At 42.5% G+C, this 19,146-nt stretch overlaps 1 protein-coding gene across 5 annotated transcripts in view; it reads right to left on the bottom strand.

Moving 5' to 3' along the window:
* The window catches only part of LOC107227284 (WD repeat-containing protein 48), a 503,573-nt gene that overhangs the window by 423,223 nt on the left and 61,204 nt on the right, over window positions 1-19,146 (bottom strand). For all 5 annotated transcript variants that reach the window (XR_006904708.1, XR_006904707.1, XR_006904706.1 and 2 more), the window contains exon 8: window positions 7,091-7,256. Coding sequence is in view for 1 of the 5 variants with exons in the window: in XM_046741750.1 (XP_046597706.1) it covers window positions 7,091-7,256 (166 nt within the window). In the remaining 4 variants the exon portion in view is untranslated. The remainder of the gene's footprint in view (window positions 1-7,090; window positions 7,257-19,146) is intronic.

The following is a 19,146-nucleotide window of genomic DNA, read 5'->3' on the forward strand; positions in this document are numbered from 1 at the left end:
GGCAAATGGCGAACACTGGAAGAATTCGAGAGAGATATTACACACGCATTTCAAGACATACAACATAGGGACAGACTGGAACAAAAAATCAGAAACTACGTACAAGGACCAACACAAAAAATCACACAATTCCTAATACAATTTAGAACACTACTATCACAACTAAAACCACCATACCACCCACGAACACAATTAGACCTGGCATACAGAAACATGAAAATAGAATACAAGGCATACATAAAACCATACGATTTCGCGAACTTCGACCAACTGGAAATGGCCGCAAAAGAATGGGAAGCAAATATCGAATGGGAAAACACGAGACAAACAATATTAAACAACTACACACAACCGCGAGAAACCTACACACACCAAACACACCACACACAATACATCCCATTAAAGTACACACAAACACAACCCCGCCCAGCAATACTCCCAACACCAAATATACCACCGACACTCACATACAACATACGACGAAACCAAACAAACCAAAACACACAACAGACTCGATACCCCGCAATCACGTATAACTCACCACACTACACTCAGCAACAAACACAAACGAACCCAAACACAGGCACAACACCACGCAGATGCTTCAACTGCAACCAACCCGGACACTTCAGATGGCAATGCACACAAACACAGAACCAGGGAAACGAGTAAGGGTTGACCCAGCAAGGGTGGAGGGCAACCCCACAAACAACACAAACACACCCGAAACAGTAGCACCTACGACAGACAACAACATAACGGAAAGTAGATTCCACATCAGAATCGAAATACACGGTCACGAATTTAACGCACTAATAGACACAGGCGCAACACACTCATACCTAGGCGCAGAAGTAATACAAATACTACACAACACAGACACACAAATAAACAACACACCCGACAGAACAGCTACAATGGGAAACGGAACACAGGTGACGATAGAAGGAGCAGTAACACTCCCAATACGCCTCGGCAACATAACAAAAGAAATTAAGTTCGGATTAATATCAAACTTAGGCTCGCAATGTATCATTGGTAACAGCGACTTAATAAGATTTGGAATATTAATAAATTATGGAAAAAACACATGGTCACTGATAGACGACCCACAGACACACTACCACATGCAAACTAGACCACAAGAACTACCAACACCACTCAAAGAATACACACAAATACATCAAACACGAGAATCACGACACCAATCAACACAAACACACACAAAACAAGCAAAAGCAGCAGAAAAATTAGAAGCAACGAAACAACAAACAAACCCGAAAACAACAGAAAGACATGAAAACACAAAAAAAAAAACAACCATAAAACAAAAACCACTAACACCAACACCACCCAACACAAAGACACCACCGGAAAACACCCCCCAAAAAGACAACCCACAGAACACACAAATCACAAATCAAAAAATCATACCCACAAACGCACAAACAACAGACGACACACAAACCGACAAAGAAACCGAACCACAGATATGCGCAGGAATACAAGAACTCACACAATCACAACACACACAACTACAGACGACAATACAGCAGAAAATCTCAACACTACCAGGCCAACTCGGGCTAACACACCTAATTAAACACAAAATAGACACACAAGGACACGCACCCGTAAAACAAAGATACTATATGGTATCACCAAAAATTAGAGAAGCCATCCACACAGAAATACACAAAATGCTGAGAGAAGACGTGATAGAACCATCAGAAAGCGAATGGTCGAGCCCAATTGTCATGATAAGAAAACCAAATAACACATATCGCTTCTGTCTAGACTTTAGGAAGGTTAACTCAGTATCAAAAAAAGACGCATACCCACTACCATACATGACAGCAATATTAGACAAACTACGGACAGCACAGTACATATCAAAAATCGACTTAAGCCAAGCATACTTCCAAATACCACTCGACAAAGACAGCAAACACATAACAGCCTTTACAGTCCCGGGAATGGGCTTATTTCAATTTAAAAGAATGCCATACGGACTGACAGGCGCACCAGCGACATTCCAAAGACTACTAGACAGACTCAAAGGCCCAGAATGCGAACCATATGCATTCGCATACCTAGACGACATCATAATAGTAACACAAACATTCGACGAACACTTACAAAGACTAGAGCAAATACTAAAAAGAATTACAGACGCAGGACTGACAATAAACCCAGAGAAGTGCGAGTTCGGATGCGCACAAGTAAAATATCTCGGATACATAGTAGACAGACACGGACTACACATAGACCCCGACAAAACACAACCCATAGAAAACTACCCAAGCTCAAAAACAATAAAACAATTACGGAGACTAATTGGCATGGCATCATGGTACAGACGCTTCATACCTAACTTCGCACACATTACAGAACCACTAACACGACTACTGAAAAAAGACCAGAAATGGCACTGGGGGGAAGAACAAGAAAACGCAATGAACACAATCAAACACGCACTGACATCACCACCCACACTCGCATGCCCAGACTACACACAAACATTCACACTACAAACAGACGCTAGCGGAACAGGGATAGGTGCCGTACTAACACAATCTCTCGATGACGAAGAGCATGTCATAGCCTACGCTAGCCGTGCGCTAAGCGAGGCAGAACGTAAATACTCAACAACTGAGAGAGAGTGTTTGGCGGTACTCTGGTCCATCAAAAAATTCAGACCCTACGTGGAAGGTTACCACTTCAAAGTCATTACAGATCACCACGCACTAAAGTGGCTTAGACAATTAAAAAACCCCACAGGCCGACTTGCACGATGGGCACTAGAACTATTAGAATACGACTTTGACATTACACACAGAAAAGGTACAATGCACGACGTGCCAGACGCACTTTCAAGACGACACGAAGACGAAGAACACATAGACACAATAGTAGACACGACAGACAAGTGGTACACATACAAAAAAACACAAGTACAAACACGCCCAGAGAAAAACGAGTCGTGGCGAATCAGAAACAATCAACTATACTTCCACCGCCCGAACCCCCTACACTCAAACCTCCTACCAGACACAAACCCATGGAAACTAGTCATACCCAAAGACAAAATAACACACATACTACACGAAAACCACGACGTAACACAAGCAGGACACTTAGGGATCGAAAAAACATACCAACGAGTAGCAAAAACATATTATTGGCCAGGGATGTACAGAGACACAGTAAACTACATAAAAAAATGTGACACATGCCAAAGAACAAAAACAATACAAGCGCGACCAGCAGGACTAATGGGCATGAGAATTATTGAAGAACCATGGACAGTAGTAGCCTCCGACATCATGGGCCCACTCCCACGATCAAAAAAGGGAAACCAATACATCATAGTGTTCGAAGACCTATACACTAAATGGGTGGAAATCATACCCACACGCAAAGCAAACGCCAAAACAGTAGAACAGACATTCCACTCACACGTAATATCACGATGGGGTACACCACGCATACTACTGACAGACAACGGCACACCATACATAAACAAACTCATACGCGAACTAACACAAAAATTCAACATAAGACACGCAACAATCCCCCCATACCACGCACAAGCCAACCCCGTAGAGCGAGTCAACAGAACCGCTAAAACAATGATCCAAGCCTACGTAAACAACGACCACACAGAATGGGACATACACTTACAAGACTTACAATTCGCAATCAATACATGTACACACACATCAACTAAACACACACCAGCCTTTTTAAACCTAGGAAGGGAATTAAATCCCACACAATGTCTAAGAAATCAGTTAGAGAACCACGACGAAGTAGAATTACAAGACACAGACAGATGGACAGACCACTTAAGACGACTACAAATACTTAGAGACGAAGTACAGAGGCACTTGATAGAAGCAAACGAAAAACAAGCACACTACTACAACCTACGAAGACGAGACATTCAATTCAAGGAAGGAGACAGGGTACTAAAAAAGAACCACACACTCTCATCCGGACCAGAACGAACGACAGCTAAGTTAAATAAAAAATTCATAGGCCCATACATAATCACTAGAAAAATCTCACCCACAATATACGAATTAACAACAGAGAGCGGTAGAAATATAGGAAAATGTCATATAGAAGACCTAAAATTATATACATAATCAAATAACACACCCCGAAAATAAACTAACATGTGTATTCACTCCACAGAAACACAACATGGAAAATAAACAACAAAGAATACCGGCCCTAATGACACTACGACTGACGAGACCGACGACAATAACAACAAACACAGAGAGAACACCACTACTACAAACACCAGGACAGGCCCCACACCCACACAGATACGGACGCGACGGCACACACCGGACAGAGACCCGACGAACTCTACTACCGACACCCACTACACACACACAGGTAACAAAGACCGCCACGACAGTAACACACACAACAACCATTGCACCCACAACCGCACAGAGACACTCACAAACACACACAACGATGACCACACACACAATTACACCCTCCGGACCAAGGCAATGCCCGAAGTGCAACGGGCTGGTCCGGGGCACCAAATACACAGAACACATACAAACATGCACACAAACTAACACAGACACACCACACCCACCACAAACTATCACACACCCACCAACAGTTATCCACACCACACGAACCACGGCCACACACACGACTACACACCCACCCACCAAGAAACAAACACCCCATACAACCACACGCCCCACACCCACACCAACACCACGGTACACACCACCCCCCACACCGACCCCCCAATGGGCACACACCAGATTCGCGAGACCACCACAGAAGACAGAGGACAGGATCTTACAGACATTCGCTAACATGGACAGACACACAGAATCGACACAGACAAAACAAACATGCAAACAATACACAGGACCACCCCCCGAGATAATAGCCATAATCGCAAGTTTAGTACCAGCAAGCACCCTACACGACGAATTACGAGCACATAAAGAAAGATACATGACTAGACGCGCACACGAACGCACAGACACTGACGAAACAGAAGCCAGCACCTCAACACACCAACCACACACCACACATCAAACAGCACCACACAAAACACAACCCCACAACACACCAGACACCGACAGCGACACAGATTCCACCACCTCCACCGCAGAGACAGTCATACACATCGAAACCACACACACAGGCACACTACAAACACAAACGACGGACAACGACACAGACAGTAACACCGACACCACCTCACTCACGGACACAGTCGAACATACATAAACACCCCAACCAGCCACACACACCACACGGGACTCAAAACGATACAAAAAACGAAAATCAATACGGAAACAGAAAAAAGAACAAAACAGGAAACACTAGACAAACTGACAACACCAAACGGACGGACGAACAACGACGCACACACAACACGGAACGCAATACGATACAAAAAAAAAAAAAAAAAAAAAAAAAAAAAAAAAAAAAAAGGGACAAAACAGAAAACACCAAATACACTAACAACACCAAACCGACGGACGAACAACGACAGACGGAGGCCAAAGAAACAGAACACAACCCAAAAAGAGAGAAGAGAAGGGAGAAGAAACCACGAGCCACGAGGTACAAAGAACAACGCAAAAACTCACCAAGACCCACACCGACGAGAACCACCGTACCAAAACCAAAAATTCGAGTACAAAATAATATAAGAATAGAATAAGTGTATATAAGAAAAAAAAAAAAAGAGACTAAGTAGAATAAGTAGATACAAGACGACCCACAACCCACACCAAACACACACCCCGCAAATACAACCCAACCTCCATCCCTTAACCCCGACAGATCGGAGCAGACAACACAAAAACAACAAAAATAACAAAAGGAGAATACACAGACGAAAGGACCACAAAATGCGTCACCGAAACCGGCTCACCCTATAGGCCTCGCCCCGCGTGGGGAGGGGGGAGTTGTGACGTTGCACCTAGAGTGCAAGTCACAACAAACCCCAAACCCGCGGGGAAGAGCCGAACGGGTGAGCCCTGTCCCGTCGGGAAAGACCCGAACATCACCGAAGCCCCGACGCTCGGCAGAGCCGAGCGCGAGAGTCAGTACGATCACGGCCGTAAACGCAGCAACACCGTCGACGCCAAGGATACGAGCGAAAGAGAGAGAGAAAGAGAGAGAGAGAGAGAGAAAGAAAGAGAGTGAAGCACAAATACACACACCGATACAACCCCGCTACACGCACGCCGACGACTCCAGGAGAGAGAACCGGAGAGGCCCAACTACACTCCACCCCACCTCGATACACACCCACACACGTTGACGACACCAGGTTAGCCTGCACTCTACAGCCGATCTGCTCCTCCCCTCGCAATACCAACCCTTTCGACCTCACACTCCCCGTCACGCGACATTCCCCGTCCCCTGGCAATACCAACCCTCCCTACCTCACATTCCCCGGCACCTCACACTCCCCCCCCCCCCCCCCCCCCCCCCGCGCGCGTATCTGTAAGTTAGTATTAAGGAACGCTAAGGGCTGAGGCGTGATCAGCCACCACTAACGTCTACAACCCTTTTGTACCTTTCCTAGTTTAAGTCGACTCATTCCCCCGATCGCAACACCTGTACACCCCCCCCCCGTCACAAATATACACATCAAGTTTTACCGATTATATCCGCCCCGTCTCTAATTGTCTTCCCCACCCATATTATTCGTGCGGACTCAAAACCCGTCACACATTAAAATACTAACGTATAGTTACTTTTTCGAAATCACTTACCCTTAGTAGATATTTCGATGTGGCGCTGCTAGCTTGCCTCTGAGCTGGCACTGCCACAGGTTTTTGTTGAATAAACGCGGAGCGACAAATTTGGCGTTACGGTATTTAATTAGCATTTAATTGTTTTATATGGTAAACTTCATATTTCTTATGTGGTGGTGCCAGCTTGATAGAGGTACCCAAGTGTACAAGACAAAATAAGGCATATCAAGTCACTTGGAGCCACTTCAGTGGTAGTTACCCTCGGAAATGTATTCATATTGCACATAAATTACCGTGCATAGTCAATGTTGTAAACCAAGACATACCTGAAGATAACAGGCGTATGTCCAGGTACTGAGAAATATGGATTCCCTCCTCTCGTATGCGTTGGACCATTTCCGTCATTAACATTTCCTTCATTTTCATCATCACCATGTAACGGCCTCCACCAGTGCTCCAGAAGTGCTTGAAGTAGTAGATTTCCATAGTTTACTTTGAAAGAAACAAATTAATAAAATTAGGTTAGATAATATAAAATTTTCAAGCAGGAAGTCTGCTCTTCAATGTATTGTACCTACATATTTTCAAAATCTATAAGCGCAATCGAATACTACCAGTCATGAAGTATCTGTATATTTTCATGTTTCTCTTATACATTTTATATATTTTTCTTACATTTCAATTTCTTAGTCTCATTTGAAGTTGAAAAAAAAATTTGTATCATGATCTCGATCAAATTTATGAAATGTGCGCCAATCTTTGAGGAAAAGTGGTTGAAAGTGGTTTATAATTCCATTCTGTTGAAACTTGTTTTAAACATTCAGCGAAAATATACAGATCTACCCTTCTTCTTGAATTTGAGAGAAACTCAAACGAAATCCAAGAAGCAGTAAAAACTTCATCGCGCTTCTCAAATCAGGTCATACCCTTGAAAATTAGACCAAGTATTTATTTATCATTAGGTATACAATAGGGAATGAGACTTCCGTTTCCGTTTTGAATGTGAGTGGCAGGTGTGCGAAAGAGTGTGAGTGAAAAGGCGAGAATTGAGCAGGATAGCAAAGGTGAGGAGAAAAGGAAATAGGGTAGAGAAGGAGCGGGAAAGACATAGACATGAGGTCGGGTGAAGGGAACAGGGAGGCAGGAATAGAAGGGAAGGGCAGTTGAAAAAGAAAGAAGGGGGAGAGTTTTGAGGTTAGGCAGAAAGAGCCGGCGGAGGGCAACGATTCGGATGAGATAAGAATAGGCGGTGACATCTAGGGAATAGAAAGGGGGATAGAGTAGAGACAGGTAGGCGGCAGATAGATAAGGTAAGGAGCGGTGACGGAGAGAAAGAATATGAGTAACGCGGGTGACCAAAAAGAAGGGGCGAACAGGGAAGAGGAGGAGAAAAAGAAAGGTAGGCCGGGTGCAGTAGCAGCGTTAGGGAGGGATAGGAGTCATAGTCTGGGATCGGCGACGACGGTGCTAGATTTATGGAAGAGAAAGCGGGAGGAGGAAGGGGAAAAAGGGGAGGAGGATGTAGACGAGATGCAGGAAAGAGAAAGAGTATTTGGGAAAAGCAGGAAAGTGCACCGGTCGCCGGAGGGTAAGACAGGGGAGGAAGGGAAGGAAGAGGGAGGGGGTATACAGGATATGCTAAGGTTGATTAGGGAAGAGCTAAAGATAGGTCTAGAGGAGGTCAAAGGGCGGGGAAGGGGGATCAGGGAAGAAATGGAAAAGATTGAAGGCGAAATGACTAGAAGGGAAGAGCAGTGGGAAGTAGAGAGGGGGGAGATGAAGGAAATGATAAGGGATCTGGGTAAAAGACTAGAAGAGGTAGAAGAGCCGAGAGGGGGGGAGATGGAAAGGGTAAAGGAGAGGCTGGTAGAATTAGAAAAGAAGAGTGCAGAGGGCGGTGGGGAAAAGGCAGGTACAGGGGAATGCGGAAGTGGCGCAGGTAACAGTAGATAGGTTAAAAGAGACGGAGTGGGCCATAGAGAGGAAAGAAAGGGAAGAAAGAAGGGGAAATATAGTATTGAGAGGAGCGAAAATAGAAAAGGGAAGAGAAAAGGAAGGGTTGAAAAAGATTATGCAAGTGATAGGGGTAGAGGTCGAGGTAAAGGATATGTGGGAGGTAAGCGCGAAAAAGGGGGCAGAAAAGGGGATATGGATAGCAAGGCTAGGAAATAGGGAGCAAAAGAGTCAGGTAATGGGAAGAAAAAGCCTCCTCAAAGGGAGGGAGGAGAGAATAGAGGAGGATCTCACCTGGGCAGAGAGGAGAATGAAATGGAAGTTGGGGGAGATAGCAGCTATCGAGGAGAGAAGGGGAAACAGAGTAAGTATAGGGTATGCAAAGATCTGGATGGAAGGGAAAATGTGGAAGTGGGATGAGATAGGAGAGGTGCTTAGGGACGGTGCAGGGAGAGAGAGGGAAGAGAGGCAAAGGGAGGGGAGGGGAAAAGTAGGGGAAAGCGATAGGGAGAGGACAGCAAGCGAGGAAAGACAAGAGGGAAGTATAGAAGCACAGGAAGGGGTACGTAGGGAAAGGCAGTCGGTGGAATGGGCAGTGGGGGGGGGGGGGGGGGGGGGGGGCAGAGGCAGGGGGGAGGGAGAGAAAGAGGAGAGAGAGAGAGGGGAGTAGGCGAGACGGAAAGGGAGGGGTGGAAAGTAGTTTTCTGGAATGTGGCGAGGCTCGCGAGAAAGGATGAAGATTTCTGGAGGGGGCTAGGGGAGTGGAATGTAATATTTCTGATGGAGACATGAATAGAAAAAAAGGGGTGGCAAAGGATTAGGAATAAGTTGCCAGCAGGGTATAAATGGGAAGTGCAGTATACGGTGAGAAAAAATAGGAAGGGGAGAGCAATAGGCGGAATGCTATCAGGGGTAAGAAGGGAGATAGTGAGTGGGGAGGGAGGGAGGGAAGAGGTGAAAGAGGGCATGATAATAAGGAAAATAAGTGTAGGGGGGGAAAATGGGTAGTAATAGGAATATACGTAAATGGGGATCTAGAAGAGAAGATAGGGGAATTGAAGGAGCGGGCAGAAGAGGTAGAGGGAGGAGCAAAAGTGCTAGTGGGGGGTGATTTTAATGCCAGGACAGGGCAGGAGGGGGGAGGGTGTTGGGGGGAAGGAGAGGAGGAGAGTAGGAGTAGGAAATCAAAGGACAGGAAAATAAACTCGGAAGGTAAGCAGCTGGTGCAATTTTCGGAAGAGACAGGATGGGCAATAATGAACGGGAACATAGAGGGTGATGAGGAGGGAGAATTTACGTATGTAGGTGGGGCGGAGGTGACGGTGATAGACTACGCTATAGGAGACAGCGGGGTAAGGGATAGGGTCAAAAGGATAAAGATTGGGGATAGGGTTGACTCGGATCATCACCCGGTAATAGTGTCGATGAGGGGGGCAGTGACTAGGACAAGGAAGGAAAAAATAGTAGGGGGAACTAGTAGAGGAGACTGGACAGAGGAGGGTAGGATGAGGTTTAGAACAGAAGTCAAATGGGAGGGGATAGGAGAAGCGGATGTAGGCAAAGAGATAGAGAAAAGAATAAGGGAGTTTAGACGAGCCTTAGATGTAGGAGGGAGGGGGAGGAAAGCGAAAAAGGGATAGTGGGATGAGGAATGTAGGCGAAAAAAAGCGGAAGTTAGGCAGAGTCTAGGGAAATGGAGAAAGGGGGAGGGGGAAGGGGACGCGTGTAGAAAGGAAAGAAGGGAATATAATAGGCTATGCGAGGAGAGGAAAAAGAAAGAAAATGAGGGTTTCATAAAAGAAGCAGCGGAAGCAAGGACAGAAAGCAAGGTATGGGAGATAGTTAACAGGGAAAAAAAGAAGTGGAAGAGGGTGAATGAGGACATAGGCGATCAGGAGAGGGGGGAGTATTTCATAGGATTATTAGGCGGAGTGGAAAGCAAGGTAACAGAAGGCGGGGGGATGGCAAATAGGAAGGGAGACGGGGAAGGGGAGCTGCAGAGGGAAGAGATTAAAAAGGTGATCGGAAAGCTGAGGGATGGAAAGGCACCAGGGGGGGATGGAATAGTTAGCGAGGTATGGAGGTATGGGGGGGGGAAGAAATGGAGCAGTGGATATGGAAAACATGTAACAGAGTTTGGGTGGGGGAGGGCTGGCCAGAGGATTGAAGAGAGGGATTGATAGCGCGCATAGTAAAGCAGGGGGAGGGGAAAAGGGTAGAAGAGTATAGGGGGGTGACGGTAATGCCAACTCTATATAAGGTGTATGCGATGGCATTAGCGGATAGGTTAGAAAGAGAGGTAGAGGAGAAGGGCTTGATACCGCAAAATCAAACGGGATTCAAAAAAGGCATGGGTACAATTGACAATGTATATGTACTTAATTATTTAATCAATAGACAGGTGGGAAAGGACAAGGAAAAGATGGTGGCGTTCTTTGTGGACTTGAAAGCGGCGTTCGATTCAGTGAACAGGAAGGTGCTGTGGGAGACTATGGAAAGGAGAGGGGTGAGGGAAGGGCTAAGGGTAAGGATAGAGGAAATTTACAAGGAAACAAAGAGTCGGGTGAGGAGCGGGGGAAAGGTAGGAGAGGCGTTCTGGACGGCGAGGGGGGTAAGGCAGGGATGCCCGCTCAGTCCGCATGTGTTCAACCTGCTGCTGGCGGATTTAGAAGAGGAAATGGGGAGAGGGAGAAGGGTTGGGGGTGGAGTTGGCCGGCGGCAGGGTATGTACGTTAGCTTATGCGGATGATATAGTGCTACTAGCGGAAAGTGAAGAGGAAATGGAGGTAATGATTAGGAAGTTAGAAAGGTATATGGGTAGGAAAAGGCTAACGGTAAATGTAGGGAAATCAAGGATTATGAGATTTAGGAAAGGAGGCGGCAGAAGGAAAAACATAGATTGGAGATGGAAAGGGAAAAAGATAGAGGAGGTGAAAGAGTTCAGCTATCTAGGGTATAGAGTAAAGTGCAATGGGGTACAGGAAGCACAGGTGAAAGAGAGAGTACGTAAGGCAGGGGTAGTAATGAGGCAGGTATGGGGAATAGGAAAAAGAAGGTTTGGGAGGGATTGGGAAAAAAGGATTTGGTTATTTGACAGGCTAGTATGGACGGTAATAGAGTATGCATCGGAGATATGGGGGTGGAGAGAATGGAGGGCGGTCGAGGCGGTACAGGATAGATTTTTGAGATGGACATTAGGAGTGGATGGGCGAACACCGGGATATTTAGTAAGAGAGGAATTACAGAGGGAGAAGCTAAAGATTAGGGCAGGGAGAAGGGCATGGAATTTTGAAAGGAAGCTGGAGAGAGGGGAAGGTAGCGAGTTAGCTAGGAGATGCTGGGAAGAGATAAGGGAAAAGGCGGAAGCTGGGAGGCAGGGATCGAGATGGGAAAGAGAAAGGGAAAGTTTCTTTGCGGAAAGGGGAGCAGAGAGTAGAGAGGTAGTCGCGAGAAGGGAGAGGGGCGAGATGGAGTTTAGGGAAATAGAGGAGAGAGAGAGGGAAGAACAGAGAAAAGAGAGGTGGGAGAAAATAAGGGAATCGAGATACAACAGATGGTACAGGCTAGTGAAAGGAGAAGGGATATCAGGGTATCTGGGAAAGGGATGGGGGGAAAGCAGGTGGACAAGGGTGGCAAGATTTAGATTAGGAAGCGAGATGAAGGAGGCAAGGTACTGGGAAGAAGAGGAAAAGAGAAGGTGTAGAATGTGCGGGGGGGAGGAGGAAACATGGGAGCACGTATGGGAAAGGTGCGTGGGCTGGGGTAGAAGGGGGGAAAGCTGGCAGGAGGTGGTGAGGGAGATGTTAGGTGAGGAGGGGGTGGGAGAAGTCTGGATGAGAGAACTGGAAAGGATCAGGGATGTACAAGAGAATGAAAGAGTGAGAGATGAATGGGAAATGGAAGTCGATTAGGATAAGGACGAATAGGGAATAGAATAAGGTAAAATAGGATAAGGTTAAGTAAAGATAAGGATAAAGAATAAGAAAAGGATAAGAGGGAAAGTAAGGGAATGGCAAGGCAACGGCACAGGGCACAGGCAATTAGAAATTAAGCAAGGATAAGGTAGGAAGTAAGAATAGGGTAAGAATAGGTTAAGAAAACATGTAAAAATATTGTAAAGGAAGAGGAAAAGGGAAGTCCTTGTAACCCCAAGGGGAGCAATAAATATTACATACATACAATAGGGAATAAAAACAGACATTGAGTACATTACGCGACAAGACGTAAGGATTGCCCCCCTGCAGTAGAGTACTACTCTATGCACAGGCCTGATTTAGAGTTTACAGGGCGGAGCCCCTACGGTGGTGGTTGTGGTGGAGGTGGAGGGGGGCTGCCACAGGAAAAAATGCATAAATCTTACATGTTATCAAACGGAAAGAATGTGTCATTGAATATTACACGATCATGTAATATCAATATTTATGCTCATACGGAAATCCATCTTCAATCAAGTTTAAGGAGTGTAATAAATTTCTACTTCATTCTTGGAAATATCATCAATTTGTTGAGTACTTACAGAATTTTGGATTAAAAATCATTATAATTCTTTTATTTATGCGTAAGTGTGATCATTTTATCAGCTTGCAGGCTAGAATATTATTGATAGTTTATAACGATACATATCGCCGGTCTTTTAGACACGCCCCTTCCCTTGTGGCGAATTGTCGACGAACAATACAAAAAGAAAAGGAGAGAAAACTAAAAAAATTATTTAAGGCCACATTTCCCGCAAATGCGGGAGAAGAGTTGAGAGGGACTAATATACTACTTTCGCCCCACTATTCAGGTCAAAAGAGATAACATTATGATTGAGTCGGGAATAGAAACAATAAAAAATACAACCTACAAACTAAAGAACACAATAGGAAAAATAAAAAACGACATATGAATAACGCCATTTGAATAGCTTACATTTGATATTTTCACCAATGCCTGTTAGTCCGGTCAATTTAGACATAAAAATAGTGATCGAACAACAATAATTCCGACAGAGCTGAATTTTGGTAGAGACCTTGGGTTTACCATTGTGAAGAAAAACAAAAAAGTCCCTATCGATCCCATGTGTGCTAAAAAAGTTATTCAAGGTCAAAGGTTAAAATTTTTGGTTTTTTCGATTTTTCTCGTTAACGGTTAATTTTATCAAAAAAATAGCTTCGACCAAAATTGTAGATCATAAAATTATCCACAAAAATGGTCCCGGTACTTTTTTTCCTAGGAATCATCATTTCTGAGATATCACGATTCTGAAAGTCGAACGAGTTACATTCTATATACAGGGTGTCCCATTTTAATCTTACATCTAAATTATCTCGAAAAATATTGCTCTGATCAAATTTTGTTTGAAACAAAAGTTTTAGAGTTCAAAGGGGGACGTTCAAAAAAAATTTTGTTGAAGGTCCCAAATTTACAATAGCGACGCTACGATGGCTGACATGGTTTTTTTTAAGGGAAACCTAACTTTTTTTTATGACAAAACAATGCATTGCATTGAAACTAACAACTTTTGTAAGAAACATTTTTCGATTCAGATTGTGGTTTTCATGTTGGAACTCCATTTTTGACTATTTAGCGCTGTCCGGAAGGTACCATACAAAACCCAAACAAACCCAAACAAACCTAAACAAAAGTGTGCATGCATCTGTGTGTGCGTGTCTGAGGTTGCACGATTGTGGGCATGTTTGTTTTTTTTCGCGAAGGTTTGTTTGGGTTTGTTTGGGTTTGTTTGGCTTTGTTTGGGTTTGTTTGGGTTCGTTTGGGTTTGTTTGGGTTTTGTATGGTACCTTCCGGACAGCGCTAAATGGTCAAAAATGGAGTTCCAACATGAAAACCACAATCTGAATCGAAAAATGTTTCTTACAAAAGTTGTTAGTTTCAATGCAATGCATTGTTTTGTCATAAAAAAAAGTTAGGTTTCCCTTAAAAAAACCATGTCAGCCATCGTAGCGTCGCTATTTTAAATTTGGGACCTTCAACAAAATTTATTTGAACGTCCCCTTTTGAACTCTAAAACTTTTGTTTTAAACAAAATTTGATCAGAGCAATATTTTTCGAGATAATTTAGATGTAAGATTAAAATGGGACACCCGGTAATATGCACGCATATTATACATGTCACGGATATACATAGTATATGTATAGTATATATAGTATATATACATGGTGTATATATAGTATATATATATAGTATATATACTGATATACATAGTATATATACAGTATATATCAGACTGCCTCAAAAAAAAAAAAAAATTTTTTTTTTGATCTGCAGCTTCATGAAATCATAGTATATAACATAATATTGAACCTCCTGAAAGGAAATCGCCGTTCAATTTTTTAAGAGGTGCCGCATCGAGATTTTGTAATACCCATTTGATTAACACGTAAGAAATCCAATTCTGACGGTTGGAGGGAGATAATAATTTTTTTATGCAACGAACGGAACTCTATATAGTAGCGCTTGACAGTTCATATGTTTTCTTCGAATTCCCGTGTCGAAGAAATTTTTTGATCGCACGATCTTCGAGTGATTCAACATTGCTAAAAACGTGGTTTTTCGCCTTTTCGAAAAATGGGTACCTAGGATAAACTTCCAGCTTCCTCAACTGGGTCACATTAAAATATTGAATAATATCCGTCAAATACATTCGAACATGGTGTTGGTACATACACCATGTATATATACTATATATACTATACATATACTATGTATATCCGTGACATATATAATATGCGAGCATATTATACAAAATGTAACTCGTTCGACTTTCAGAATCGCGATATCTCAGAAATGATGATTCCTAGGAAAAAAAGTACCGAGACCATTTTTGTGGATAATTTTATGATCTACAATTTTGGTCCAAGCTATTTTTTTGATAAAATTAACCGTTAACGAGAAAAATCGAAAAAACCAAAAATTTTGGCCTTTGACCTTGAATAACTTTTTTAGCACACATGGGATCGATGGGGACTTTTTTGTTTTTCTTCACAGTGGTAAACCCAAGGTCTCTACCAAAATTCAGCTCTGTCGGAATTATTGTGGTTCGAAATGTCTAAATTGACCAGACTATGTTATACAAGAACATCGGTTATTCCGTAAGGTTTACAGAAGGCCGCTACTGCCGTAGCAGCACGATATCTATCATCATACATTACTTTCAGCTGACTGTAATGTATGAGTAACGTATTTCAATCATACGCTTGCCGAAGATTAAGGGGGACTTTGGAGGACGCATTTTTGGTTCAGCCGGATCTATTTGTTCTGGCCATGAGGATTATTTGCAGAAATCTATCTTGCAAATTGCGTAATGGTCATAAGTTAGTGTTATACCCAGAACTCCATGCAATGATCCCGTAGGATGCAATTACATGAAATAAGGCACAGTAAATTATAGAAAGGGTTTCTTGTCCATCACTTTTTTCAATTTACCAAAGAGAATAAATCAGTATTTACAACGTTTACTGGTAGCTAGAGTATTTGCAATTATGCATCCTATTTAATATTATGATCGATTATTAATTCGAGGTATTAGGCTTCGGTTACTCGTTTTACGACCATATTTTCGACTTTTACCGTAGAGTATGCGTAGAGAGACAATTAGAGCAGACACCAAAAGTCAAGTAGACCGTTTTTTGCAGATTAATTGATAGTTGCTGGATATACAGCCAACTGTATAGATTTTAGCTGATCATTTGCATATTCAATAACTTCTTTCCAAGATTCTTTAGATGATAATATAATGCTATCATCAGCATATAATTTCCTACCGGTAGTACAGAAAATATGTCATTGAGTTAGATTATGAATAAAAGTAGGTCTAGTATTGAACCTTGAGAAACACCTAACTTGACTTCTAGTGCATTACTCACTCCAGGTTTCATTTATCCTTACCAGTTGTATTCTCTCTGCGAAATAGATTTTTATTGGATCACAAGCTTTGCCACGTACAGCATATCTCCCCAATTTTTCCGTATCAAAGACCTTCCTTAGGTACAATAATAACGTCACAGTCGGTTTAGTTTTATCTAGTTTAGTGTATAAATAATTCATGACGTCCGCTAATGTGTTTACAGTACCAATTTTTTCGTGCCAAATTTATCTTGATATTGCTTACAACTAATAAAATTATATTACACTATGAAATAATCTTAAATTAAACAGGAACAATTGTTTCTTTCACAGCCTTTAGAATTTTCATTGCATGTGTGATATTAATTATTAATACGGTTAAAGTAAAGGTCATTACGTACGTAATAATTACAATATACCGGGTGTCCCAGACCACCCGTCTACCACTTCTAAAATGTGAAAAACTGATTTTTTTGAAAATTTGAAAACCTAGTATGGCTATATCGGGCCTGCCCTATTGAATGATAATATTAATGACCTCCGGTGCAGACCGCATATGCGTTTTTTAAACCAGAAGTACATTTTTTTGAATAAGACATGCATATATATTTATGGCAGAATCGGATTCTACGTCAAAAAATATGCATCTTTTGTTTAAAACATTTTTCCTTAAAACGTCATTCTTGACCCCTAAATGATCTTTACAATTCAACTTGTGATCGGTCCGCACGAAAGTTTTAGTTTACCATGAACGTCCGACGACAAAAGACAATATGATTCGAAAAATCACGGAAGCAATTGAGTCGCTTGAGGCAGCAGAAACTAGACAAGCTGTTGATGACTTCTCAACAAGAGTACAGACATGTATCTTGCAACGCGGAGCATATTTTGAACACTAAAGTGTTTGATTACACAGAGTTACGACTTATTTTCACATAAAGTTTCTTCAACGGTATTCATTGAAAAAGTTTTATTTTGAGAACAGTGAAAATGTACTATATGTATATTTAAGAATGTTAAAAAAATTGTCATTATCCTATGTTATTAGAAAACAAATTATCAATATGTTATGTTATTATAAAATAACTTGCAATTTTGTTATGTTATCTTAAAATAAATTGAGCATAATTGCAGGGATGGATATAATTGTGAAAAATCTATTATGCGTTCAGACTGAAAACTTTTATCTCGCTAAACCGATTTGTTATTTGGAATTTTAGTTTTCCTGTGTTCTGAAACGTACGCTAAGTAAGATAAAATAATATCACACTTTGAAAATCATGAACAAATCTGATTTATCGTTAGATAACTTTTTTGTCCTGTGAAATTAAGTATCGGGAGATGAAATCCAGTTCCGTACGGAACAGTTACAAGTTTAAGTCATTTAGGTCATTGAGCTGTCAAGAATGACGTTTTAGGAAAACATGTTTCAAACGGAAGATGCATATTTTTTTATGTGGAATTCGAATCTGTCAAAAAATATGCATGTCGTATTTAAAAAAATGGACTTACGAGTACGTATACAAGAGGGATTCTGGATACAAACACCTTTTTACCGGCAAAGCTCTACCCAGACGCAAACCCTTGAAGGTTAACCCCACCCTCGTCAGATAAAATGCACTTTGCCGATCGATCGCCGGTGAAAAATCTCTCCAATGACCATGATCGTCAGTAAAAAAAAAACCCCAAATGACCGTAATCGTTGGTAAAAAATCCACGAAATTGCCGTAGTTTGTATCCCTCGTGCGTTCTACGTCGGTAGGAAGTGTGTGAAATTAGCTATCAGTTACCTTGCGTCTTACTCTTACCAGATGAATAGCGCTCTCGGTTACCATGCTCATCGAGCGGGATCGAGTAACTACATTACCGAGCAAACCCCGTGAACCCTCGAGCGTTCGAGCACATCCAGTGAATCCTCGGACGTTCGACCGAGAGTCCTCGCACGTGTCAGGTTGAGGTTCCAGAAGTTTCGAGAAGATTCTCCGATGATCGAGAGGTTTCGAGGGGGAGGTACGACGTTAGGAGACTCATGCAACGACCCTGAACGAATTTAGGCCGACAAACAATTCTCGGAATCGTCCGAATTGATGTTGAGCCGCCCGCGATCAAAGGATTTCGGTGCGACGTTGAATTCTGGAAGGTTCTGAAATAAACTCTCAACTAGCAAGACATAGGTTCTGAAACAAAACGGTTGGTATTGATAATGAAAAATATTTTATTGAAAAAAACTAAAGATTACAGTTTTACATAAAATTCGTGATGCTGATATATGAGTGTAATTAGATGTTTCTTACTCAACGGTATTGTAACCATGCTTTAGACAATAGGAATGAAGAACTGTTCGAGTAGACACCGATCGGCTTTTCTGTTTCAGCAGAAAATTTCGCAGTAACAATACGTTTTGAGCTGCACAATTTGGATGTAATATAGCATGATGCGCACAATTCGAAATAGTATCTGACGTTTTATTTAATTTCTGCAACGATGGACAACCCAAATCCACCAAATCAACGACTTCAACTTTTTCATCCAGAATTTTTTGCAGCCAAAAGGTAAATTGCCACCTTCCGAGGATAGCCCGTG

This window comes from Neodiprion lecontei, chromosome 5 (genome assembly GCF_021901455.1).
Source record: "Neodiprion lecontei isolate iyNeoLeco1 chromosome 5, iyNeoLeco1.1, whole genome shotgun sequence".
Classification (NCBI taxonomy): domain Eukaryota; kingdom Metazoa; phylum Arthropoda; class Insecta; order Hymenoptera; family Diprionidae; genus Neodiprion; species Neodiprion lecontei.